General features: G+C 43.0%; 1 protein-coding gene across 1 annotated transcript in view; it reads right to left on the bottom strand.

Annotated features, from left to right (window-relative positions):
• Positions 1-26366, bottom strand: part of LOC137376709 (chitin synthase chs-1-like) — a 62713-nt gene that overhangs the window by 27433 nt on the left and 8914 nt on the right. The window contains 2 exon segments of the mRNA XM_068045684.1: positions 3334-3618; positions 22749-22949. Coding sequence (XP_067901785.1) covers positions 3334-3618; positions 22749-22949 — 486 coding nt within the window.

A 26366-nucleotide genomic window follows, 5' to 3' on the forward strand; every position in this document is an offset into this window, starting at 1 on the left:
CGTGTACTCTGTTTTCTGCCAGCGAGCCAATCTTCTATCCATGCTAATATGTTACCCCCTACTTTGCACAATAACCTTTTATGTGCACCTTGTCAAATGCCTTCTGGAAATTCACATACAGTATGTCAATGGGCTCCCCTTTATCCACAGCGCATGTTTCTCCTTCAAAGAACTTCAATAAATTGGACAAACATGATTTCCCTTTCACAAAACCATGCTGACTATTCCTGATTACCTTGCGTTTTTCTATGTGCCCAGCTATAGCCTCCTTAATGATCGATTCTAACATCTTCCCCATGAAGAGTGAAAGCTAACTGGCCTATAGTTACCTGTTTTCTGCCACCCATGTGCGCCCCACACCACGCACCCCCCACCCCCAACCCAACTTTCTTGAATAGAGGGGTTATATTTGCTACTTTCTACTCTGATGGAACCTTTCCAGAATCTAGTGAATTTTGGAAAATTAACACCAACGCGTCTACTACCTTATTAGTCATCTCTTTTAAGACCCTAGGATGAAGTCTATCAGGATCCGAGGACTTGTCAGCCTGCAGCTCCATCAGTTTGGTCAGTACTGCTTCCCTGGAAATTGTAATTTCACCAAGTTCCTCTCTTCCTTCCACCTCCTGTTTTACAGCTATTACTGGAATATTTTTGTATCCTCTCTAGTGAAGACAGAAGCAAAATATTTGTTCATTCCATCTGCTATTTCCTTATTATCTACTATTAACTCCCCATTCTCACTCTCTAAAGGACCAACACTCACTTTACTTACTCTTTTCCTTTTTAAATACCTGTCGAAACTCTTGCTATCCATTTTTACATTTCTAGCTAGTTTCCTCTCATACTCTCATTTCTTTCTCATGATTAACCTTTTAGTCATTCTCTGCCATGCTTCATATTCTGACCAATCATCTGACCTGCCACTCATCTTTGTGCAATTATATGTTTTTTCCTTAAGTTTGATGCTTTCCTTAACTTCTTTAATTAACCATGCCTGGTGAGTCCTCCCCTTAGAATTTTTCATTATAGTAGGAATATACTTATCCTGAGTATTCGGAAATATACCCTTAAATATCTGCCACAGCTTCTCTATTGATCTATGGGAACATAGGAGCAGGAGTAGGCCATACAGCCCATCGAGCTTGCTCCACTATTCAACATGACAATGGCTGATCATCCACTTCAATGCCTTTTTCCCCACAGTATCTATCATCTAGCTGAGTAACCAAGTTCAGTTGAACTAACTCAGCTTTCATGCCCACATAGTTGCCCTTATTTCAGTTTAAAAAACTAGTCTTAGACCCACTCTTCTCTCTTTCAAACTGGATGTAAAATTCAATCATATTGTGGGTCGCTGCTACCTAGAGGTGCCTTTACTCTGAGGTCATTAATTAATGACATCATGTTACATAGTGCCAAGTCTAATATAACCAGCTCTCTGGTTTTTTTCCAGAATGTGCTGCTCTAAGAAACTATCTCGAAAGCATTCTACAAACTCCTGCTCCAGGCTACAATTGCCAATCTGATCTTTCCAGTTTATATGTAGGTTAAAATCACTCATGATTATTGCCATCCCTTTATCACAAGCACCCAATATTTCTTCTTGTATACTTTGTCCTACATTGTGATTACTGTTCAGGGGCCTGTAGACCACTCCCACTAGTGTCTTCCTTCCCCGACTATTCCTCATCTCCACCCAATCCAATTCTACATCCTGATCTCCTGAACCAAGGTCATCTCTAACTATTGCATCAATGCCATCCTTGATTAACAGTGCGACTGCTCCACATTTACCTAGCTTCCTATTCTTCTTGAATGTCATATACCCCTCAATATTCAGGACCCAATCCTTGTAATCCTGCAGCCATGTCTCCGTAATGGCTATCGGATCATATTTATTTCCGCTAATGTGCGCTATCAGTTTGTCTACTTTGTTATGAATGCTATGAGCATTCAGAAACAGAGCCTTTAGTTTTGTCTTTTCGTTATCTTTGTAACATTTAGCCTTGACTGTTGGTGTGTTATTAGGTTTTCTCTCTCTGTCCCTTCCTGCCATTCTCCGACCTTCATTTCCCATATTACTATTCTGCTCTCCTGCCTTGAATCTACCCCTTGATTTGTTAAATCTATCCAAGCTTGATCTCTCACCCTCCCTTGTTTAGTTTAAAGCCTTTGCTACTTCCCTAGTTATATGGTTTGCTAGAACACTGGTCCCCGCATGGTTCAGGTGCAGACCATCTCAACGGTAAAGTCCCCACTTTCCCCAGTACTGGTGCCAGTGCCCCATGAACCAAAACCCACTTCTCCCACACCAGTCTTTGAGCCACATATTCATTTCACTGATCTTATGTTTCCTCTGCCATTTGGAATGTGGCTCAGGTAATAATCCAGAGATTATTACCCTTGAGGTTCTGCTCTTTAATTTGGTGCCTAACTCCTCATACTGTCTAAGCAGAACCTCTTTTCTAGTCCTAGTTATTTCCCTACATGGACCACGACAACTGGATCCTCCCCCTCCCATTCCGCTCCTACCCAACCCTGAGCAGATGTCCCGAACCCTGGCACTGTGTAGGCAACACAGCCTTCTGGACTCATGCTCTCGGCTGCACAGAACAGTGTCAATCCCCCTCACTATATTATCCACTACTGCCACTACATTCCTTTTTGCTCCCTCCGCTTGAATGTCTTCCTGTACCACTGTGCCATGGCCAGTCTGCTCATCCACCTTGCCGATCTCTCTTTCATCCACACAAGTTGAGAGCACCTCAAGCTTGTTTGACAATTGCAAAATCTAAGGCTCCTCCACTACTGTCTTCTCAGTCCCTTTACCTGCCTCACTCATGGTCATATCCTCCTGTCCCTCACTGCTGGTCGAAACAGATGAGGGCAAGAGCACAGGGAACCAGCTGAATTTAACAGCAGGACCTCAAGATCATATTTTTCTTCTGTTTCCCAGCCAGCCTAATTGATAGGCTACTGCTAGGCGGGAAAAACAGCGGCAGGAGGCCACAGTCAGGCAGTCCCCGTAAATCATGATCACGGGTCAGGTTTCAGGTGGGGGGAGGTTGGAAAGTCGCAGGGAAGACATCAGTTGCGGGGCGGTGGGGTGGAGGCGGTGTGGGGGGGGGGGGGGGTGGGGGGCGGAGAGCGACAGATCACAAGGCAAGCTTCAGCTGGGGGTTTGGCCAATACAATAGGTCATTAAGACTCTTCCACATTCAAGCATAATGGTTTATTCAGTTTATTCCAGAGCATATTGGTGCCAACATGCTAAAAAAAATCTACTTCAACAAAATTGCGTACGCTACAAATTAAATGGATAACACTGACCTGCTACCATCAAACAAATTGTGGATGGCCCGACAAGAGTTGCTATCATATATATGATTTGGTAGAGGAGAAATGGTCTTGAAATACACGGGTTTCTTTTTGATGTCTGTAATCCGCTTCCGAGCAGGTCAATGGTATTTGCTAGTTTTGATGGATCCCAGCGTCGACGTTGGTTGAAGAACTCCTTGAATTCCTGAGGGGCATTGGTGTATGAGTCTGATCCTGCACAGTATTCAATACGCCAACCTTGCTGCAGCAGCAAGAGGCAAAGTCACCTGTCTTCACCTGTAAGGTATATTCAAGTCACATGATAATAACATTGAAAAATGAACTAGAGCTGATAAGAAAGAAAGAATTGTCATTTATACAGTGCATTTCACAATCTCAGGACATCTCAAGGTTCTTAACAGCCAAGAAAGTACTTTTAAATTGTAGTCACTGTTGTAATGTGGGAAAGTGACAGCCAATTTGTGCACAGCAAGATACCACAAGAACAATGCGATTATGACTGGATCGCCTGCTTTTGGTGTTGGTTGAGGGTTAATGATTGGCCAAGACACTGGGAAAACTACCCTGCCCATGTTAAAATAATGCTGTGGGATCTTTTACACCCACTGAGAGCGCAGACGAGGCCTTGGCTCTACATCGCACTCAGAAGACAGCACCTCCAGCAGTGCAACACTCCCTCAGGGCTGCACTGAAGCGTCAGCCTGGATTATGTGGAGGGGACTTGAAACATGACCTTTTGCCTCAGAGGTGAGAGTGTTATCAGTGAGCCAAGGGCAATACTTAGTAACATATGTACTGTCAGGATTGACAATAAGAACAATGCATTCTCACATCTTGGAAGGATTTGCTGAAGCTAAGATTTAGGGAGATGTGTGGATGCCAGAGGTTGTTATCAGATTTACTGTATAATAACAGTGGGCACTGATAATCAAGCATTATTATTACAGCAAAAGCCCGGCCCATATGTGGAAGGTTACTGAGGCCACGAGTTTCTGCTTTGGGCACAATCGGTGATCCAGGCACAAATTGCGCTCCAAATTGCGTTAGTTTTCAGAAGCGCTTTTTTTGCTCAAGTTACTGTTCAATTGATCCGCATACAACTGCAAGTTAAATCTGTCATGAATCAGCGCAATCTGGCAGCACTTTAGAACATAGTTTTTATTTTTTGTCCATTAAAAACATCCCTTGATATATTTATGAGCGGTACCTTGGTGCAGTTTGATTAATACAGCTGAAAATGGATTCATCACAAAAAATAAGCATTTTTAATCAGTGCCTAGTCCACCACCTGAGAGTAACCTGAGATTAAATAACTAAAAATCACTTTTAAAAATTATACAGAACTTATTTACCAATATTAGCGTACAGCAGTCAGTTTTGTAGCAAATTTAAAAAATCTTCAAAGCTTTTAAAGGATACCTATTCGTGCCTTTTTCTTAAATAAAAATCTTAATTTTCAATTGTCTTAGAAGGACCACAATCAGGTGCAATTAGCGGAAACTCTCCACAGTGAATGGTTCGATTCGTGGTGAGGCCAGCTTTATGGACAGACCTGGTGTGCTGTTCTTTAAACCAGTGCAAAAGAATCCAGAATCTCTGTTTGTGTTGGACATCATTTCTCCTTGAAATATCTTGCTTTTTGCACTGGTTTTGCCGATTTTAGGCTAATTGTGCTGGAAATATAAATGCACCCTAACAGGATCTCCAAGCCAAGATGTGGAAGGTTGCAATGTTTGGAATGTTACAGACAATGCCCTCAGAGACCAAAACAATCATAAGATACTTTCAAGTACATCAGAAGTGCGATGATACAACATTCACGGACTAACCCTGAGGAGTTATGAAAAATGAACTTTCCCTATTGAGAATTAACCTTTATTTTAAAAAGTGAGCAATGGTCCAAAATGGCCACCAAAGAAAGGGGATTTGTTTTTTGTGTATTCAAACAGTCTAACAAAGACAACAGACAAATCTTCAAAGCCAAAAAGCATTAATGAAACCCATCTTACATCTATCCTAAAAATATCCCAGACTTGATTGTCTTCTTCTAAAACAAAGGAGCTGTGAAGAAACCACGTCCTGGGCCATTGTGTGATCACCACAGGTAAGAAACCAGAATGTTTCCGAACAGGAAGTGAGAGGTGACACAGTTTTACCTTAAAACAAAGGGCTGAAATTTATAGTCTCGCCGCCTTAATCGGCGGCTACGAAGACAATGATGGCTTGACTGTGTGGGCCGCACATTGCGGAGCAGCCGCAATATTAAGTGCAGCAGCTCATTTAAATGGCCGGGGCTTACTGCCCACCCAGATGACATGGAGGGATTGGGCTATCTGTCCCAGGCAGTGGCGTCAGCAGTCTCTGAGCTGATTCATGACAGATTTTACTTGCAGTGGTATGCGAATAATTTGGGCAGTAACTTGAGCAAAAAAAAAAGCACTTGTGAAAACTAGCGCAATTTGGAGTGCAATTGTGCCTGGATCATCGATTGCATCCAAAGCAAAAACTCGTGGCATCAGTAACCTGCCACATATGCGCCAGGTTTTTGCTGTAATAATATGCTTGGTTATCAGTGCCTACCGTTATTATACAGTAAATCTGATAACAACCTCTGGTGAGTGTATGAGGTTGTGACAATTTCGGGATTAGGTGGATTGATCAATAAACAATTGACTTTCTGTTTTTCAAAACCGACAAGAAAACCTGTCACTGTCTGTTTATTTGAAAAATAAAACACAAAGGGTCTAAACTCTTAATGCAAATGCATTTTATCTCATTTGAGAAAATAGCTATCAGGCTAAAAGAGCAAAAATAATTTTGGACTCTCTCTTACAAGGCGAGTTTATGGGGAGGGCTTGTGAAGCTTTTTCCCTATTATCAGAAGAAAGTTCCTCTGATAATGAACGAACTAAAACTGCAGTGCTAAATGCAAATGAGCTGGCACTGGAAGCATATAGACAGAAGTTCCGACACCACCAGGAGAAGACCCACACAGGCTTACATTGAATTTGAAAGAATCAAACATATTTTTTTTAATCATTGGATATGGTGGATATTAAAATGCAATAAAATAAATGTTAATGAATGTACCTGGATCGGGCGACCGTCCCACTGTGATATTATGTGCACCAGCCGCAATTCACGTGCCTTCCGAGGCGAGACACTGGTGGGGAGAGGGGAGGAGTGCAGTTTCAGGGTGGGAGGAGTAGGAGAGCAGGGAAAACACTTTCTATTGGCTGTCGGTATGGTGGGAAGGGGTTGGAGGGCAAATGTTATATGAGGTTGAGGGGGGGAGGGGGAAGGTCACGATGGCAATAGAGTTTATTCAGGGTTGGTGGCCCGAAAACAGACATTGGAGGGGAGATGAAAGGGCCCCAGGTTGTAATAAAATTTTAATAACAAATGGACACAAATTCCCCTTTAAATATTACAATTTCATCTCAAGGCTTGAAGCCCTTTATAAATGACGCCGCCATTTCCGTGTTGCGGGGCGCAACGGTCAACCCTTTAGGTCATCAGGGATGGCCGCTCTGCCTCCTCCATTCAAATGAGCCCCCGTGCAAAATATCATGGGGGTGCTGCCATGTCGGAAGGCCGCTGACTTCAAAGCACGCTACCGCGAAATGCGGTTCGCGAATGAAATTCAGCCGGTTCTCTCAAGCTAGAACCCTCATATGAAAATTTGAGAAAGTGATGTTTCTGGAAGAGTTTAAAAATAGCATCCCAAGTAGCATAAGAACACACAGCGAAGAACAAAGAGTCACAAGAGTAAGGGAAGCCGCAAAAATGGCCAACAACCATGAATTAATACATAAATCCCTAACTCTGAATAAATTTGGGTCTAGTAATTCGAATAAGCTAAGAAGAGATAGCAAGGATGCAGAGGAAGCAGAAATGGGCCTGAGAGAAAAGGAAAGCAGGGAAGAAAAATGCGACCAGTCTCCAACTTTTAAAAGACGGAACCCAGGGATAAAGTAGTAGGGGTCTGCCCGACATGTTTCCAGTGTGGCAAATCTGGGAATCTCCAGGCCAATCGTTGGTATGGCAAAAAACAGCAGGAGGTACTGCAGTCAAACCTGTATCTGTGACTTTGAAAGAGATAAGCCTGTGTTCCAAAATAACTTAAGAGCAGAGCACATAACAGAACTTTTTGCACAAGGGAAAAATGAGTCCTTTTGTGTCCCAGGCACCAGGCAAGAAGATAACCATCCTCAGGGATATGGTTGTTTTCAAACCCTACTGGCAGCCAAACTGACAGAAATGTCACTGGAAAGCAGAACAAATACCACGGTATTAGTAAAAGGGCTTACTGGCAAAAGGTTGAAAGTTCCCTTAGTTAAAATTTACCTACAGAGTAAGTTGATCACTGGGGTTGTGACAGTCAGAATCATTCTGAGCTTACCCATGCAGGGGATAGATCTATTGCTGGGCAATGACTTGGCAGGAAGCACATTATTGTACCCAGAGGATCCAGCGCAGTTCACAGAGAGTGGAGAAACTGAGCGGTGAAAACAAAACTCTGTACAACTGCAGAGGGCTGGGGAAGTCCCAAAAATTCCAGAAGCTGCAATAGAGCCTGACAAATTTAAAAGGGCCCAGATAGAGCCAAAAAGATTTAAAGAAGCTACGATAAAAGCCGAAAAAACTGAAAGAAAAACAACCAAGATAGGGTTAGCTGAAAGCTTTTTTAAAGATTTAAATAGGGACGAGGAAAGTTTCCAAACAGGAAAGCCAAGCTGGAGGGAGATGCCTAACCTAGTTGAAGTGCCACAAGGATCTGCAGTGGAAGTTGGACAACCATCTGCGAGCAGTTGCGCCCAGAGGACATGGGGCAGATTAGGTAAACACATATCTCTGAAGTAAAAGGAAAAGGGAAGATAACATACCCTAAAGTGAACCGCACTTGTGAAAATCACAACAGGAACTAAAAATGAGGTCAGCATGGATCTACCCATTGAAGAATCACACAATCAGTTTCCAAATCCAAAACTACTCAAACCCAACAATTTAGAGTCAGAACTCAGCCAGAACAAGGGGCAGGAAGAAATCCTAGATATCTTGCAGGGGCTAAAAATCAACGGGCTGGATTTTAAGAAGCCCTCGTATCGTGATGAGTGGGGGCGGCCTGAAGATAGCTCCGGATGAAGCCCGCTACAGACCTCGATGCCGGCAGGGTCGACCCGATCCTCCCAGCGACGCGAGGCTCCATGTCGGCCCCACCGCTGCTGTGCGACGGGACCACAATAAACACATTCAAATTAATTAAATTAATATATTTACATATCCATACCCCAGATCTTGAGGGCCCGCCGTGATCTTTGGCGCGGCAGCCGACTCTCCCCCACCTTCAGATATACATCAGGGAAACGAGGCACAACACTGGTGGGGAGGTGGGTGGAGGTAAATTGTCAGTGCGGTGGGGTGGGTGACAGGGACAGGGTCAAATAAACGTCATGGGTATAGGGGATGGTGGGAAGGGTTCTACTTTAAACTTTGTGCGGTTTGTGGGGAGTGGGGAGGTCAGATGTTAAAGGTAAGTGGTTTGTGGGGGAAAGGGCAAACAGGTAATGTAATTGTTATTGGGGGTTGGAAAGTGGAGTTGGAACTTTATTTATTAAACTTTGGAGGGGTATTCTGTCTTTAAATTTTTTAATAATGCCGGCAGGGCTGGCTACTCTTTAAAAATGATGTCAGTGCCTGCAGGCAGCTGACGCCATTGCTGGGGACTGAAAGCCCATCCCCTCCATGAGATTTGGGGGGCAGGCCACCCGGGCTATTTAAATGAGCCGCTGCACTTGAGATCACGGTGGCTCTTTGGTGTGCGGCCCACGCAGGCAGGCTACCATTTTTTGAGCTCGCCGCCAAGATGGGTGGCGGACTCATAAAATCCAGCCCAATGTATCACCCACTGTCACCCTAGAAATAAGAACTATTAATGTGCCACAACCTGAATGGTTAATGCCATGTACTGTGGAAGCAGTAGTCAAGAGGTTAAAGCTTGTACAGAGAATCTTGCTACAAGCAGTAACAGAAATTTGTATATTACAAGCCTCAGCAACAATCACATGGTCCTGGAGATTAATATTCCTAAAGTAGGGAGCGGAGAGAGAGAGCAGCACGGCAGGAGTGGAGCAGGGAAAAAAAATCGAACAGTGACATCAGAGCGACGTTACAATCAACATAGAGAGCAGGGAAACAGAGCCACCGGGGTGAGTATACAGGTAAGCTTTTAATTTACTTTAATTTAAATCAACCATAGCATCAAACATCACATGCAATCAGTTAAGTGACTGGTTTGGGAAGAAGTTACCTGCTTAGTGAGTATCTGGTAAGTGATTAAGGTCCATTCTAATCCTAACGTTTAAAATAGTAAAGGAATGAGCGGTAAGCTTAATAAAATACATAAAAATAGGAAAATAAAATAAATAATTGAATAAAATAATTAAGTAGTTAATTAAAACACATTAAGGATGGCAGGAAAGGTGAGGTGTCATGGCTGCAGCATGTAGGAGCTCCTGGATGTCAGTGTAATCCAGGGCAAACACGTCTGCAGTAAGTATTTGCGGCTCGAAGAGCTTCGGCTCAGAGCCATTGGACTGGAGGCTGAGCTGCAGACACTGTGACATGGCAGGGAGGGGAAAGTTACCTGGACATTTTGCGCCAGAAGGCGATCACACCCTTTAGGATAGGGTCTTCTGATTTGGTCAGTGGTCAGGGACAGGAGAGTGTGGCTGCAGCTGAGGGAGGTAAGGGGACCCAGAGGGCAGGAGTGCAGGAGCCTCAGCCTTTGCGATTGTCCAACAGGTTTGAGGTTCTTTCAGCTTGTTTAGATGAGCGTGGGGGCTGCAGGATGGATGAGCAACCTGACCATGGCACCATGGTACAGGAAGCCATTCAAGTGGAGGGAGAAATTCTAGATTTAGTCTTCAGTAATGAAGCTGGGCAAGTGGAGGAGGTGGGTGACCATTTTGGAGATAGTGACCATAATACAGTAAGTTATAGTATAATCATGGATAAGGACATAGATAAAACAGGAGTAAAAGTTCTAAATTGGGAGAAGGCGAATTTTAAGAAGCTGAGAGGTGACTTGGCGAAAGTGGACTGAATACAGCTACTTGAAGGGAAATCAGTGGCAAACCAGTGGGAGGCATTCAAAAGCGAGATTCTACAGGCACAGTGTAGGCATGTCCCCACAAAGATAAAGGGTGGTATGGCCAAATCTAGAGCCCCCTGGTTATCTAGAAGCTTACAGGGTAAGTTAAATCAGAAAAAGAAAGCTTATGATGATCACAAAAATCTTAATACTTTAGAAAGCCTAGAAGACTATAGAAAGTGAAAGGGTGAAGTAAAAAAGGAAATTAGAAAAGCAAAGAGATGACATGAAAAATTATTGGCAGGTAAAATCAAGGAAAACCCAAAGATGTTTTATCAGTATATTAAGGACAAGAGGATAACTAAGGAAAGGGTGGGGCCTATCAGAGATGTGCAAGGGAACTTATGCATGGATGTAGAAGATGTAGTTCTTAATGAGTTTTTATCCCTGTTTTCACAAAGGAGAGGGTTGATGTAGACATTATAGTTAATGAGGAGGAGTGTGAAATATTAGATACGATAAGCATAATGAGGGAGGAAGTACTAGAGGGTCTGACATCCTTGAAAGTGGATAAATCGCCAGGGCCGGATGGATTGCATCCCAGGTTGTTAAAGGAAGCCAGGGAGGAAATAACAGATGCGCTGAGGATCATCTTCAAATCCTCACTAGATACAGGAAAGGTACCAGACGATTGGTGGTCTGTAAACATTGTACCATTGTTTAAAAAGGGTGCAAGGGATAGGCCAAATAATTATAGGCCGGTCAGTCTGACCTCAGTGGTGGGTAAATTGTTAGAATCTATTCTGAGGGGCAGGATAAACTGCCACTTAGAAAGGCACAGATTAATCAGGGATAGTTAGCATAGATTTATTAAGGGAAGGTCATGACTTACTAAAAGCAAAATACTGCAGATGCTGGAAATCTGAAATAAAAATAAGAAATGCTGGAAATACTCAGCAGGTCTGGCAGCATCTATGGAGAGAGAAGCAGAGTTAGTGTTTCAGGTCAGTGACCCTTCTTCAGATCTGGCAAATATTAGAAATGTGAAAAGTTATAAGCAAGTAAAGCGGGGGTGGGGAAAGAGATAACAAAGGAGAAGGTGTAGATAGGACAAGGTCACAGAATAGCTGACCAGAAGGTCATGGAGCAAAGGTAAACAATATATTAAATGGTGTGTTGAAAGACAAAGCATTAGTACAGATAGGGTGTTAACGGGCTGAAAATTGAACAGCCGCAAGTACAAACATGAAAAAAACAGCAGGTAAGCAAACTGAACAAACTAAGATGAAATAAAATAAACACAAAAAAATACATAAAAGAAAAAAGAAAAAAATAACTAAAAATAAAAGTAAAATAGGGAGCCCATCATGCTCTGAAATTATTGAACTCAGTGTTCAGTCCAGCAGGCTGTAGTGTGCCTAATCGGTAAACGAGATGCTGTTCCTCGAGCTTGCGTTGATGTTCACTGGAACACTGTAGCAATCCCAGGACAGAGATGTGAGCATGAGAACAGGGGGGGAGTATTGAAATGGCAAGCAACCAGAAGCTCGGGGTCATGCTTGCGGACTGAGGTGAAACAAAGTGTAGTAGTCGACAGTTTTTGTGAATGAAAAACTATTTCCAGTGGCGTTCCACAAGGCTGTGGTGGGTCCCTTGTTGTTTGTGGTATATATTAATGATTTGGACTTAAATATGGGAGGCATGATTGAGAAATTTGCCGATGACACAGAAATTGGCCGTGTAGTTGATAGTAAAGTGGATAGCTGTAGACTCCAGAAAGATATCAATGGTTCGGTTGAGTGGGCGGAAAAGTGGCAAATGGAAATCAATTCAGCTAAGTGTGAGGTAATGCATTTGGGAAGGGCAAATAAAGCGAGGGAATACATAATAAACGGGAGGCTATTGACAGGGGTAGAAGAAGTGAGAGACCTTGGAGTGCATGTCCACAGGTCGCTGAAAGTGGCAGGACAGGTGGACAGAGTGGTGAAGAAGGCATATGGAATGCTTTCCTTTACTGGCCGAGGTACAGAATTCAAAAGCAGGGATGTAATGCTGGAACTGTATAAAGCGCTGGTTAGGCCACAGTTGGAGTATTTGCATACAATTCTGGTCACCACATTACAGAAAGGACATAATTGCTCTGGAGAGAGTACAGAGGAGATTTACAAGAATGTTGCCAGGGCTTGAAAGTTGAAGCTGTGATGAAAGATTGGATAGGCTAGGGTTGTTTTCCTTAGAACAGAGGAGGCTGAGGGGTGACTTCACAGAATAATACAGTGCAGAAGAGGCCCTTCGTCCCATCGAGTCTGCACCAATGCATTAAAGACACGTGACCTGTCTACCTAATCCCATTTGCCAGCACTTGGCCCATAGCCTTGAATGTTATGATGTGCCACGTGCTCATCCAGGTACTTTTTGAAGGATGTGAGGCAACCTGCCTCTACCACCCTCCCAGGCAGTGCATTCCAGACCGTCACCACCCTCTGAGTAAAAATGTTCTTCCTCAAATCCCCCTTAAACCTCCTGCCCCTCACCTTAAACTTGTGTCCCCTCGTAACTGACCCTTCAACTAAGGGGAACAGCTGCTCCCTATCCACCCTGTCCATGCCCCTCATAATCTGTTCACCTCGATCAGGTCATCCCTCAGTCTTCTCTGCTCCAGCAAAAACAACCCAAGCCTATCCAACCTCTCTTCATAGCTTAAATGTTCCATCCCAGGCAACATCCTGGTGAATCGCCTCTGCACCCCCTCCAGTGCAATCACATCCTTCCTATAATGTGGCGACCAGAATTGCACACAGTACTCCAGCTGTGGCCTTACCAAAGTTCTATACAACTCCAACATGACCTCCCTGCTCTTGTAATCTATGCCTCGATTGATAAAGGCAAGGGTCCCATATGCCTTTTCACCACCCTATTAACCTGCCCTTCTGCCTTCAGAGATCTATGGATAAACACGCCAAGATCCTTTTGTTCCTCAGAACTTCCCAGTGTCAGGCCATTCATTGAATACTTCCGTGTCACATTACTCCTTCCAAAGTGTATCACCTCACACTTTTCAGGGTTAAACTCCATCTGCCACTTTTCTGCCCATTTGACCATCCCATCTATATCTTCCTGTAACCCAAGACACTCAACCTCACTGTTAACCACTCGGCCAATCTTTGTGTCATCCGCAAACTTACTGATCCTACCCCCCACATAGTCATCTATGTTGTTTATATAAATGACAAACAATAGGGGACCCAGCACAGATCCCTGTGGTACGCCACTGGACACTGGCTTCCAGTTACTAAAACAGCTGTCTGTCATCACTCTCTGTCTCCTACAGGTAAGCCAATTTTGAATCCACCTTATCAAGTTACCCTGTATCCCATGTGCATTTGCTTTCTAGATAAGTCTCCCATGTGGGACCTTGTTAAAGGCTTTGCTGAAATCCATGTAAACTATATCAACTGCACTACCCTCATCTACACACCTGGTCACATGCTCAAAAAATTCAATCAAATTTGTTAGGCATGACCTCCCTCTGACAAAGCCATGCTGACCATTCCTAATCAAATTTTGCCTCTCCAAGTGGAGATAGATTCTCTCCTTCAGAATTTTCTCCAATAATTTCCCTACCACTGACGTGAGACTCACTGGTCTGTAGTTCCCTGGCTTATCTCTACAAACTTTCTTAAATAGTGGGACCACATTAGCTGTTCTCCAGTCCTCTGGCACCTCCCCTGTGGCCAGAGAGGAATTAAAAATTTGGGTCAGAGCCCCTGCAATCTCCACCCTCACCTCCCACAGCATCCTAGGACATAAATTGTCCAGACCTGGAGATTTGTCCACTTTTAAGCCTTCCAAAACCTCCAATACCTTGTCACTCCATATGACAATTTGTTCAAGAACCTCACAGTCTCTCTGCGAGTTCCATATCTACATCCCCATTCTCTTGTGCGAAGACAGATGTGAAGTATTCATTCAACACCCTACCAATGTCCTCTGGCTCCACCCACAGATTTCCCCCTTGGTCCCTAATGGGCCCTACTCTTTCCCTGGTTATCCTCTTCCCATTGATATACTCAAAGAATATCTTGGGATTTTCCCTCCTTTTACTAGCCAGAGCTTTCTCATATCCCCTCTTTGCTCTCCTAATTGCTTTCTTAAGCTCCATCCGACACTTTCTGTACTCCACTAATGCTTCCGTTGATTTGTTCTCCTTGTATTTGCTGAAAGCCTCTCTTTTCCTTCTCATCGTACCCTGAATGTTTCTGGTCATCCATGGTTCTCTGGGCTTGTTGCTCCTACCTATTACCCTAGAGGGAACATGTTGGGCCAGTACCCTGCCCATTTCCTTTTTGAATGCCCCCCACTACTCTTCTGTAGATTTCCCGACAAGTAACTCTTTCCAGTCTACCTTGGCCAGATCCTGCCTTATTTTACTAAAATTCGCTCTCCCCCAATCCAAAACCTTTTTTTGCAACTGGTCTATTTCTTTCTCCATAACAAGCTTAAATTGTACCATGTTGTGATCGCTATCACCAAAATGCACCCCCACCAACACATCAACCACCTGTCTGGCTTCATTCCCCAGAATTAGGTCCAGCACTGCACCCTCCCTTGTTGGATCCTCTACATATTGAGTTAAAATGTTCTCCTGTATACATTTTAAGAACTCCACTCCATCTAAGCCCTTAACATGATGACTATCCCAATTAATGTTGGGAAAGTTGAAATCACCTAATATAATTACCCTATTATTTTTACACCTCTGCGAATTGTGCACATATTTGTTCCTCAATTTCCCGCTGACTATCTGGGGGTCTATAATAAACACCGAGCAATGTGGCTGTCCCTTTTTTATTCCTAAACTCTACCCATAAAGCTTCATTTGATGCCCCCTCCAAGATATCATCTCTCCTTACTGCAGTAACTGACTCCTTCACTAATATTGCAATGAACCCTCCTCTTTGACCCCCTCCTCTGTCTCGCCTGAAGATTCTATATCCCGGGATATTGAGCTGCTAATCCTGCCCCTCCCTCAACCATGTCTCCGTGATGGCTACTATATCACAATTCCACGTGTCAATCCTTGCCCTTAACTCATCCGTTTTACCTGTAATACTCCTGGCATTAAAGTAGAGGCCATCCATCCTGTCTTCCTCCCTTGAAACTTACTTTCTCTGTATTCCCTCTGACTTGTTTGCTTTCCTGTGTTTAGCTGTGTCCCTATTCTGCGAGGAGTCTGCGTCCCCTCCCCCTGCCAAATTAGTTTAAACTTCTCCCAACAGCACTAGCAAACCCACCAGCAAGGATGTTAGTCCCCCTCTGGTTCAGATGTAGACCGTCCCGCCTTCCTCAGAAACGGTCCCAGTGGTCCAGGAATCTAAAACCCTCCCTCCTGCACCAACTCTTAAGCCATGCATTCATCTGTGCTATTCTCCTATTTCTATACTCGCTAGCACGTGGCACTGGGAGTAATTCAGAGATTACAACCCGAGAGGTCCTGCTTTTTCGTCTACTGCCTAACTCCCTGAATTCTTGATGCAAGACCTCACCCTTCTTTCTACCTATGTCATTGGTACCAACATGTACCATGATCTCTGCCTTATCACCCTCCCCCTTCAGGATGCCCTGCAGCCGTTCAGTGACATCCCGGACCCTGGCACCAGAGAGGCAACACACCATCCTGGAGTCACGTTGACGGCCACAGTAGCGCCTATCTGTTCCCCTGACTATAGAATCCCCTATTACTATTGCTCTTCCTCTCTTTCCCCCTTCCTGTGCAGACAGGCTGCTTGTGGTACCAGAAGCTTGGCTATGTCCGCACTCCCTGGAGGAACCAGCCTCATCAGCCTCCAAAATAGAATACCGATTTGCAAGCGGGACCCCAGGGGACTCCTGAACTACCTGCCTGGTGGTCACCCATTCCCTTCCTTCCTCAAGTCCCTTCAGCTGCAGTGTGACCACCTCTCTAAACGTGCTATCCATGATGCTCTCAGACTCGCGGATGCTCCACAGTGTTTCCAGCCGCCGTTCCAGCTCTGAAACCCGAGCTTCCAGGAGCTGCAGCTGGACACACTTCCTGCACACATGCTGACTTAATAGAGGTGTACAAAATTATGAAGGACCTAGATAGAGTAGACAGGAAGGACCTGTTTCCCCTAGCGGAGATGTCAATTACCATGGGGCACAGATTTAAGGTGATTGGTCGAAGGATTAGAGGGGAGATGAGGAAAAACGTTTTCACCCAGAGGGTGGTGGGTATCTGGAATTCACTGCCAGGAATGGTGGAGGAGGCAGAAACCCTCAATTCTTTTAAATGGTACCTGGAAATACACCTGAAGTGCTGTAACCTGCAAAGGCTATGGACCAGGTGCTAGAAAGTGGGATTAGATTGGGTGCCTAGTTTTTTCATCTGGTGCGGAAACGACGGACTGAATGGCATCCTTCTGGGCCGTAACTTTTCTATGGTTCTATGGAATGTAGTGGTAGTAGGGGACAGTATAGTGAGGGGGATTGACACTGTTCTCTGCAGCAAAGAGCGAGAGTCCAGATGGCTGTGTTGTCTGCCCGGTGCCAGGGTTCAGGACATCTGCTCAGGGCTGGAGAGGAAGATATAGTGGGAGGGGGAGGGTCCAGTCGTCATGGTCCATGTAGGTACCAACGACATAGGCAAGACAAAGTAGTTCTGCATAGTCAGTATGAAGAACTAGGTGCCAAATTAAGGAGCAGAACCTCAAAGGTAATAATCTCCAGATTATTACCTGAGCCATGTGCAAATTGGCATAGGGCAAATAAGATTAGTGAAATTAATGCGTGTCTCAAAGACTAGTGTGGTAGAAGTGGGTTTTGGTTCATGGGGCACGAACATCAGTATTGGGGAAAGTGGTGGCTGTACTGTTGGGATGGAATACACCTGAAGCGTGCTGGAGCCGGTGTTCTAGTGAGCTGCATAACTAGGGAAGTAGAGAGGGTTTTAAACTGAATAGTGGGGCAAGAGATCAAATTTGGGAACATATGGCAAATCAAGGAGTAGAGACAAGCCAAGAGAGAAAGTTATTAATATGGGAAATGATAAACAGACTGTGACAGGAAGGGACAGAGCATACAAATATAAGAATAAATCAACAGATAAGGCTAGAGATTCCAAAAATAATTTTAAAAAAAGGACAAAACAAAAGGCTCTGTATCTGAATGCATGTATCATTCGAAACAAAACAGATGAACTGAGAGTGCAAATAGAAATAAATAAGTACGATATGATAGCCATTACAGGGACACGGCTGCAGGACGACAATAGATTGGGACCTGAATATTGAAAGGTACATGGCATTTAGGAAGGACAGGAAGTTTGGAAAAGATGGAGGTGTAGCTCTGTTAATTAATGATGGTATTAGCGCGAAAGAGAGGGATGACCTAAGTTCAGGAGGCCAGATGTAGAAGCAGTTTAGGTAGAGATGAGAAACCATAAAGGCAAGAAGTCACTTGTGGGAGAGGTGTACAGGCCACCTAATATTAATTACACTGTAGGGCGGGTATAAAGGAAGAAATAATGGCAGCTTGTTAGAAAGGCACAGCGATAATTATGGGGGATTTTAACCGACATATAGACTGGAAAAATCAGATGGGCAGAGGTAGCCAAGATGAGGAGTAAATAGTATTTTGCTTTTATTTATTATTATTGAGGAGTACATAGAATGTTTTTGGAATTTCTTGGAACAATACGTTCTGGAGCCAACCAGATAGCAGGCTATACTAGACTTGGTATTGTGCAATGAATAGGATTAATTGATGACCTCATAGTTAAAGTGCCCTAGGTAGCAACGATCATAATATGATTGAATTTTACATTCAGTTTGAGAGAGAGAAGAGTGGGTCCAAGACTAGTATTTTAAACTTAAATAAGGGCAATTTGAGGGCATGAAAGCAAAACTAGCTAAAGTGAACTGGCAAATCAGATTAAGGGATAGGTCAATGGAGATGCAGTGGCAGACATTTAAGGGGATATTTCAGAATACACAGAATAGATACATTTCAATGAGAAAGAAAAATTCCAAGGGTGGGACCTGCCATCCATGGTTAACTAAAGCAGTTAAGGACAGTATCAAACTTAAAGAAAAAGCTTATGTATAGATGGGAGGCAGGTCTGAAGACTAGACAGAATATAAAACAGCAAAGAATGACAAAAAGATTGATATGGAAGATAAAATTAGAGTACAAGAGAAAGCTCGCCAGAAATATAAAGACAGATAGTCAGAGTTTCTATAGATATTTAAAAAAGAAAAAAAAAAGAGAGTTTCTATAGATATTTAAAAAAGAAAAAAAAAAGAGTTAATAAAGTGAGTGTTCGTCCGATAGAAAGTGAGTCTGAGGAATTATTAATGGATAATAAGGAAATGGCAAATGAATTGAACAGATATTTTACATCAGTCTTCACTATTGAGGATACAAGTAACATCCCAGTATTAGCTGTAAGTCAGAAAATGGAAGGGAGGGAGGAACGCAAAATTACAATCGCCAAGGAAGTGGTACTGAACAAATTGTTGGAGCTGCGGGCTGACAAGTCCCCGGGGCCTGATGGACTTCATCCTAGGGTCTTAAAAGAAGTGGCTAATGAGATAGTTGATGCATTAGTTCTAATTTTCCAAAATTCCATAGATTCGGGGAAGGTTCCGTTGGATTGGAAAATAGCAAATGTAACGCCTCTATTCAAAAAGGGAGGGAGACAGAAAGCAGGAAACTACAGGCCAATTAGCTTAACATCTGTCTTTGGGAAAACATTAGAAGCTATTATTAAAGACATTATAGCAGGCATTTAGTAAAATTCAAGGTAATCAGGCAGAGTCAACATGGTTTTGTGAAAGGGAAATCATGTTTAACCAATTTATTGGAGTTCTTTGAGGGAGTTATATGTGCTGTGGATATAGGGGAACCGGTGGATGTATTGTACTTAGATTTCCAGTAGGCATTTGATAAGGTGCCACATCAAAGGTTATTACAGAAAATAAAAGCAAGGTGTAGTGGGTAACATATTGACATGGATAGAAGATTGGCTAGCTAACAGGAAACAGAAAGTCGGCATTTATGGGTCATTTTCTGGTTGGCAAGGTGTTAAGAGTGGTGTGCCACAGGGATCTGTGCTGGGGCATCAACTTTTTACAATTTATATGAATGACTTAGATGAAGCGACTGAAGGTATGGTTGCTAAATTTGCTGATGACACAAAGAGAAGTAGGAAAGTAACTTGTGAAGAGGACGTAAGGGGCCTACAAAGGGATATAGGTAGGTTAAGTGAGTGGGCAAAGATCTGGCACATGGAGTATAAATGTGGGAGAGTGTGAAATTGTCCACCTGGGCAGGAAGAATAAAAAAAGAAGCATATTATCTAAATGGTGAGAGATTGCAGAGCTTTGAGATGCAGAGGAATCTCGTTGCCCTAGTACATGAATCGCAAAAGGTCAGTATGCAGGTATGGCACATAATTAGGAAAGCTAATAGAATGTTATCATTTATTGCGAGGGAAATTGAATAGAAAAGTAGAGAGGTTATGCTTCAGCTATACAGTCACGGCTTCACCGAATCAGCACGCAGCAGGCTGGGGACCACCATACTGCTCGCTATCATAGCAGGAATTTTACAATGGTACCATATATCTAGTCTTTTTGAGACCACATCTGGAGTACTGTGTACAGTACTGGTCTCCTTATTTAAAGGAAGGATGTAAATGTGTTGGAGGCAGTACAGAGAAGGTTTACTCGGCTAATAACTGGAATGGGCGGGCTGTCTTACGGGGAAAGATTGGACAAGCTAGGCTTGTATCCTAGAATCTAGAACGAGGAGTCACTGTTTAAAAATAAGGTGTTGCCCATTTAAGACAGAGATGAGGAGAATTATTTTCTCTCAGAGGGTCAAGAGTCTTTGGAATTCTCTTCTTCAAAAGACGGTGGAAGCAGAGTCTTTGAACATTTTTAAGGCAGAGGTAAATAGATTCTTGATAAGCAAGGGGGTGGAAGATTATCGAGGAGTAATCAATTAAGCCATGAACTTATTGAATGGCAGAGCAGGCTCGAAGGGCCGAGTGGCCTACTCATACTCCTAATTTATAGGTTTGAACCTATGTTCGTATGTAATTCTTAATACAAATTCTTTGCTCTGGTCGGGTAGGGAGTTGAACAGTGGAAGCCAACCATGTCACACCACATGGCCATAACAATACCAAGGACAGTGACTACAAGCAGCAAATCAAGGTTGCATAACTGACTGCACAGAATCACAGAAGGTTTAAGGCACAGAAAGAGGCCACTTGGCCCATCATGCCTGTGCCGGACGAAAAACAATCCACCCATTTGAATCCTACCTTCCAGCATTTGGTCTGTAGCCCTGCAGATTACGGCACTTGAGGTGCATATCCAGACTCCTTTTGAATGAGTTGAAGGTTTCTGCTTCAACTACCCTTTCAGGCAGTGAGTTCCAGACCCCCACCACCCTCTGGGTGAAAAGAGATTTTCCTCATCTCCCCTCTAATTTTTCTACCAATCACTTTAAATCTATGCCCCCTCGTGACTGATCTCTCTGCGAAGGTGAATAGACATCCACTCTATCCAGGCCCCTCCAAATTTTGTACATTTCAATCAATCCCCCCTCAGCCTTCTCTGTTCCAAGGAGAACAACCCCAGCCTACCCAATCTTTCCTCATAGCTGCACTTTTCCAGTCCTGGCACCATCCTCAAATCTCCTCTGTATCCTCTCTCGTGCAATTACATCCTTTCTGTAATGAGGTGACCAGAACACAGTATTCAAGTTGCAGCCTAACAAATGAGTTATACATTTCCAGCATAACCTCCCTGCTCTTATATTCTATACCTCGGCTAATAAAGGAATGGATTCCATGTGCCTCCTTATTGACCTGTCCTGCTACCTTCATGGATCTGTGGACATTCACTCCAAGATCCCTCACTTCCTCTACATTTCTCAGTATTTTCCCATTAATCATGTATTCTGTTGCCTCGTGTGACCTCCCTAAATGCATCACCTCACATTTTTCCAAGTTGAATTCCATTTGCCACTTTTCTGCTCATCTGACCAGACCATTAATATCTTCCTGCAGCCGACAGCTATCCTCCTCGCTATGTGACACACGGCCAATCTTTGTGTCGTCTGCAAACTTCTTGATCATATCCCCTACATTTACGTCCAAATCATTAATATATACTACAAAAGGCAGGGAACCCAGTACTGAGCCCTGTGGAAATCCACTGGAAACAGCCTTTCAGTCGCTAAAACACCCATCAATTACCCTTTGATTCCTGCCACTGAGTCAATTTTGTATCCACCTTGTTGCATTTCCCTGGATCCCATGGGATTTTATTTTTTAACCAGTCTGCCATGTGGGACCTTGTCAAAAGCCTTGCTAAAATCCATGTAGACCACATCAACTGCACTACCCTCATCCATCTTCCTTGTTAGTTCTTCACAAAAAAACAATCAAGTTGGTTAAACAAGATCTTTCCTTAACAAATCCATGCTGACTATCCTTGATTAACCTGTGCCTTTCTAAGTGACAGTTTATCCTGTCTCTCAGAATAGATTCCAATAATTTGCCCACTACTGAGGCTAGACTGACTGGCGTGTAATAATTCGGTCTATCCTTCGCTTCCTTTTTAAACAGAAGTTCAACGTTAGCAGTTCTCCAATCCTCCAGCACCACAACTGTATCCAGTAAGGACTGGAAATGATGGCCAGACCTTCTGCTATTTCCTCTCTTGCTTCTTTTAACAGCCTGGGGTACATTTCATCTGGTCCTGGTGGCTTATCAACTTTCAAGGATGCTCATCCCTTTGATACTTCCTCTACCCCTATGTTTATCACATCCAATACTTCACACTCCTCCTCTTTAACTACAATATCTGCATCATCCTCCTCTTTTGTGAAGACAGACGCAAAGTATTTATTAAGAACCATACCAACATCTTCCGCCCTTCCACATAGGTTACCTTTTTGGTCTTTTATGGGCCCTACTCTCTCCTTAGTTATTCTCTTACTCTTAATGTATGTGGACTCAAAACTCGTTAGAAATTTTAAATACCTTAAAAAGTAATTTGACACTCTTGTGGGAGGAAGACAGTGATCCCAGCACTCTTGGTTGTCATTTTCCTTAATTAACAACAATTTAAGAGTTTCATGGTGACTCAGCCAGTTTGATGAGAGACCAACAAAATGTGGGTTGGAGCACATGTGCCTCTGAGGTAAGAGATGTAGGTTAAGAAATACTGCTTTGAGCTGGTTATCAAAAACAGACTATAGATGAGAACATTTATCTTACCTTGATCATACTGTAAGTGGTCCATAGCTCCAATGGGCTTCATTGTATACCTTTTCAAAACATTATCATCCATTAGAGCTGCTGCCCTGAACAAACTGAAGCATCCTGGACTACACAGTACACATCCTAACACATGTTCAGCTGACTTCTGTAGCCAGTGACCAACAGCATATTCAAACTTCTGGTACCAGACCATAGGACCTAAAACATATACAAAGAGAAGAGCTAGTGTTCTACATCCGGTCTGATTTTACATTTATGGTGCCATCCATTTTGTAGGGGCAAGTAATGGCCAGTGCTTGTAAAACACAATTACAGTGAGCACTGCTGTAGTTAAAATAAGAGTGAAAGTATTAGAAGTTGAATTTTCTTGTAATAATTTTAAGAACCTGTTCTTGATGAAGATATACGCCAAACTGTAAATAAACAAAGCAAACTTTGTAACAGTAATTCTCTGGTGAGACTCCAAAGATAACGCAAGGGAAATGGCTGATTTTCCTTACTGGTCTGTTGAGTAGACCAAGGTAGGCTGATGGAATTAAGATATAGATCAGCTATGATCTATTTGAATGGTAGAGCAGACTTGAGGGGCTGAATGGCCTACGCCTGTTCTGATGTACCCATGTCTGACCATTGACCCCCCAAGGAAATTTTCCATTATTTTAAATAGGAATTACTGACCATCTGAATTTGAAAAAGAATCAAACAGTGACATCACAGGAAAGCTATAAGGTGATTTGTTGGTGAGTAATTGATGTTAGAGAGTGCCTGTAAATAGCTTGGTTCATACACTGCTGTTAGGGTGCATGTGTTAATAGCTGGAAATGAGAAAAACATAAAATTAAAGTAAAAGAAACGTTTAATTAGCTACCTTATCATTAATTAAGAGATACAAGCAGAAGGGAAGTAAGAAGCTGGTGAGTCTACTGTTTTATTTTATTTTAAGCAGTGAGGTTTATTGTATTACTAAGGTTTAAATTAGTATAGTACATTGTGGTGAGGAGATACATCAATTAAAAAAATTAAGAAATTAATTAATTAGTTAATTAAAACATAATAAAGATGGCAGGGCAGGGAACGTGTTGTGGCTGCAGTATGTTGGATGGATGCCAGTGCAATCCATGGCAACCATGTCTGCAGTGTCTACTGTTCGAGGAGCTTCGGTTCGGAGTCAATGACCTGGAGGCCGAGCGACAGACACTGCAATGAATCAGGGAGGGAGATAGCTACCTGGAAACTTGTTTCAGAAGGTAGTAACACCACTTAGGATAGGGTTTTCTGATTTGGTCAATGGTCAGGGACAAGGGGAGTGTGACTGCAAGTGAGGCAGGTAAGGGGATCAAGAAGGCAGAAGTGGAGGAGCCTCAGTCCTTGCAATTGTCCAACAGGTTTGAGGTTCTTTCAGCTTGCATGTATGAGAGTGAGGGTTGCAGGGTGAATGAGCAAACTGACCATGGCACCATGGTACATGAAGCCATTCAACAGGGGGGATGAAATAGAAATATAGTGATAATAGGAGGCAGTATAGTCAGGAAAATAGGCAGAGTTCTCTGTTGCCGAAAGTAAGAATACAGAAGGCTGTATTGACTTGCCTGCTGCCAGGATCTGGGACATCTGCTCAGGGCTGGAGAGGGAACTTGCAGCATTAAGGGGATGATCCAGTTGTTGTGGTCCACATAGGTACCAATGACAGAGATAGTACTTGGTCTGCTTAGCGAGTATAAGCAGCTTGGGGCTAAATTAAAAAGCAAGAACTCCAAGGTGATAATCTCTGGATTATTATCTGAGCCACAAGAAAATTGGTGTAGGTTAAATAAGATTAAGGAGTTGAACATGTGGCTCTAAGAGTGGTGTGGGCAGAATGGGTTTCGATTCATGGGGCTCTGGGAGCCGTACTGGGGAAAGTGGGAGTTGTATCGTAGGGATGGTCTTCATCTGAATCATGCTGGGACCGGTGTTCTGGCAAGTCATATAACTAGGGTGGCAGAGTGGGTTTTAAACTAAAGAGCTGGGGGTGGGGTGGGAGGGCGGAAACACGTGAGAAAAGATGAGCTTAAAAGAAGGGAAAGGACAAAGCAATAGAGCAAGGTAGCAATAAGGGTAATGATAATCAGAGCATGGCAGGAAGGGACAGAGCATACAAACTTAAGCGTGTGCCAGCAGGTAAGGCCAGAACCTGCAAAAACAGTAAAAAGACAGAACTAAAGGCTCTGTAGCTGAATACACACAGTATTCATAAAATAAGATGAATTGTCAGCTGAAGGAGAAATAATTAAGTATGACCTGATAGCCATTACAGAAGTATGCCTATAGGGTGACCAAGGCTGGGACCTGAATATTCAGTGGTACTTAACATTTCGGAAGGATAGGAACCTAGGAAAACATGGAGGGGTAGCTCTGTTAATTCAGGATGACATTAGCATAACAGTGCGAAGATAACCTTAGTTCTAAAGATCAAGATGTAGAATCAGTTTGGGTAAAGATAAGAAATAGAAAAGGTAAGAAGTCACTTTTGGGAATAGTTTATAGGCCTCCTGACAGTTGCTACTGGAGGACAGAGTATATAGGAAGAAATAATGGGGGTTTGTATGAAAGGTATAGCAACAATTATGGGTGATTTTAATCTACATATAGATTGGATGAATCAGATTGGCAAAGGTAGCCTGGAAGATGAATTCTTAGAGTGTATTTGGGACAATTTCTTAGAGCAGTGAGTTGTAGAGCCAACCAGAGAGCATGCTATTCTAGACCTGGTTATGTGCAATGGTCCAGGATTAATTATTGACATCATAGGAAAAGAGCTTCTCGGTAGCAGTGATCATAACATGATTTTTGCATTCAGTTTGAGGTTGAGAAATGTGGGTCTAAATAAAGACAATTGCAAGGGTATGAAAGCAGAGTGAACTGGGAAATTAGATTAAAGGGTAGGATAGCAGAGACACAGTGGCAGACATTTAAGGAGATATTTCATAACACAGTCCAATGAGAAAGACACTATGAGAAGGATGCATATCCGTACTAACTAAGGAAGTTAAGGAGGATATTAAATTGAAAGAAAAAGCGTACAATTCTGTGAAGATTAGTGGTAGGTCAGAAGATTGGACAGAATTTGAAAACCAGCAAAGACTGATGAAAAAAATAAGGAGAGAGAGAACTGAGAGTATGAGAGAAAGCTAACTATGATTACAAAAACGTGTACTAAGAGTTTCTACAAGTATTTAAAAAGGAAAAGAGTAACTAAAGTGAGTGTTGGGCATCAAGAGAGTGAGTCTGGGGAATTAATAATGGGAAATAAGAAAATGGCAGACGTATTGAACAGATATTTTGTGTCTGTCTTCACTGCATGTGTCTGCCCATTTCACCAGTCTATGTTCTCCTGAAATCTGCTACTATCCTCTTTTCTGTTAATGACATTTTCAAGTTTTGTATCATCTGCAAACTTTGAAATTGGCAGACACAGATCCTTCAACAGACCAATAGACTTGTTAAGCACTGAAGTTTTCAGAACTCTTTTCATCAACTACAATACTCTCCTATGAGCCTGAATGGCAGGGATAATGGCAAAGAATTCTAGAGATTATTTTTCTTACCATGGAGCCGATAGTGCTATTAACACAT

Source organism: Heterodontus francisci, chromosome 13 (genome assembly GCF_036365525.1).
Source record: "Heterodontus francisci isolate sHetFra1 chromosome 13, sHetFra1.hap1, whole genome shotgun sequence".
Lineage (NCBI taxonomy): Eukaryota > Metazoa > Chordata > Chondrichthyes > Heterodontiformes > Heterodontidae > Heterodontus > Heterodontus francisci.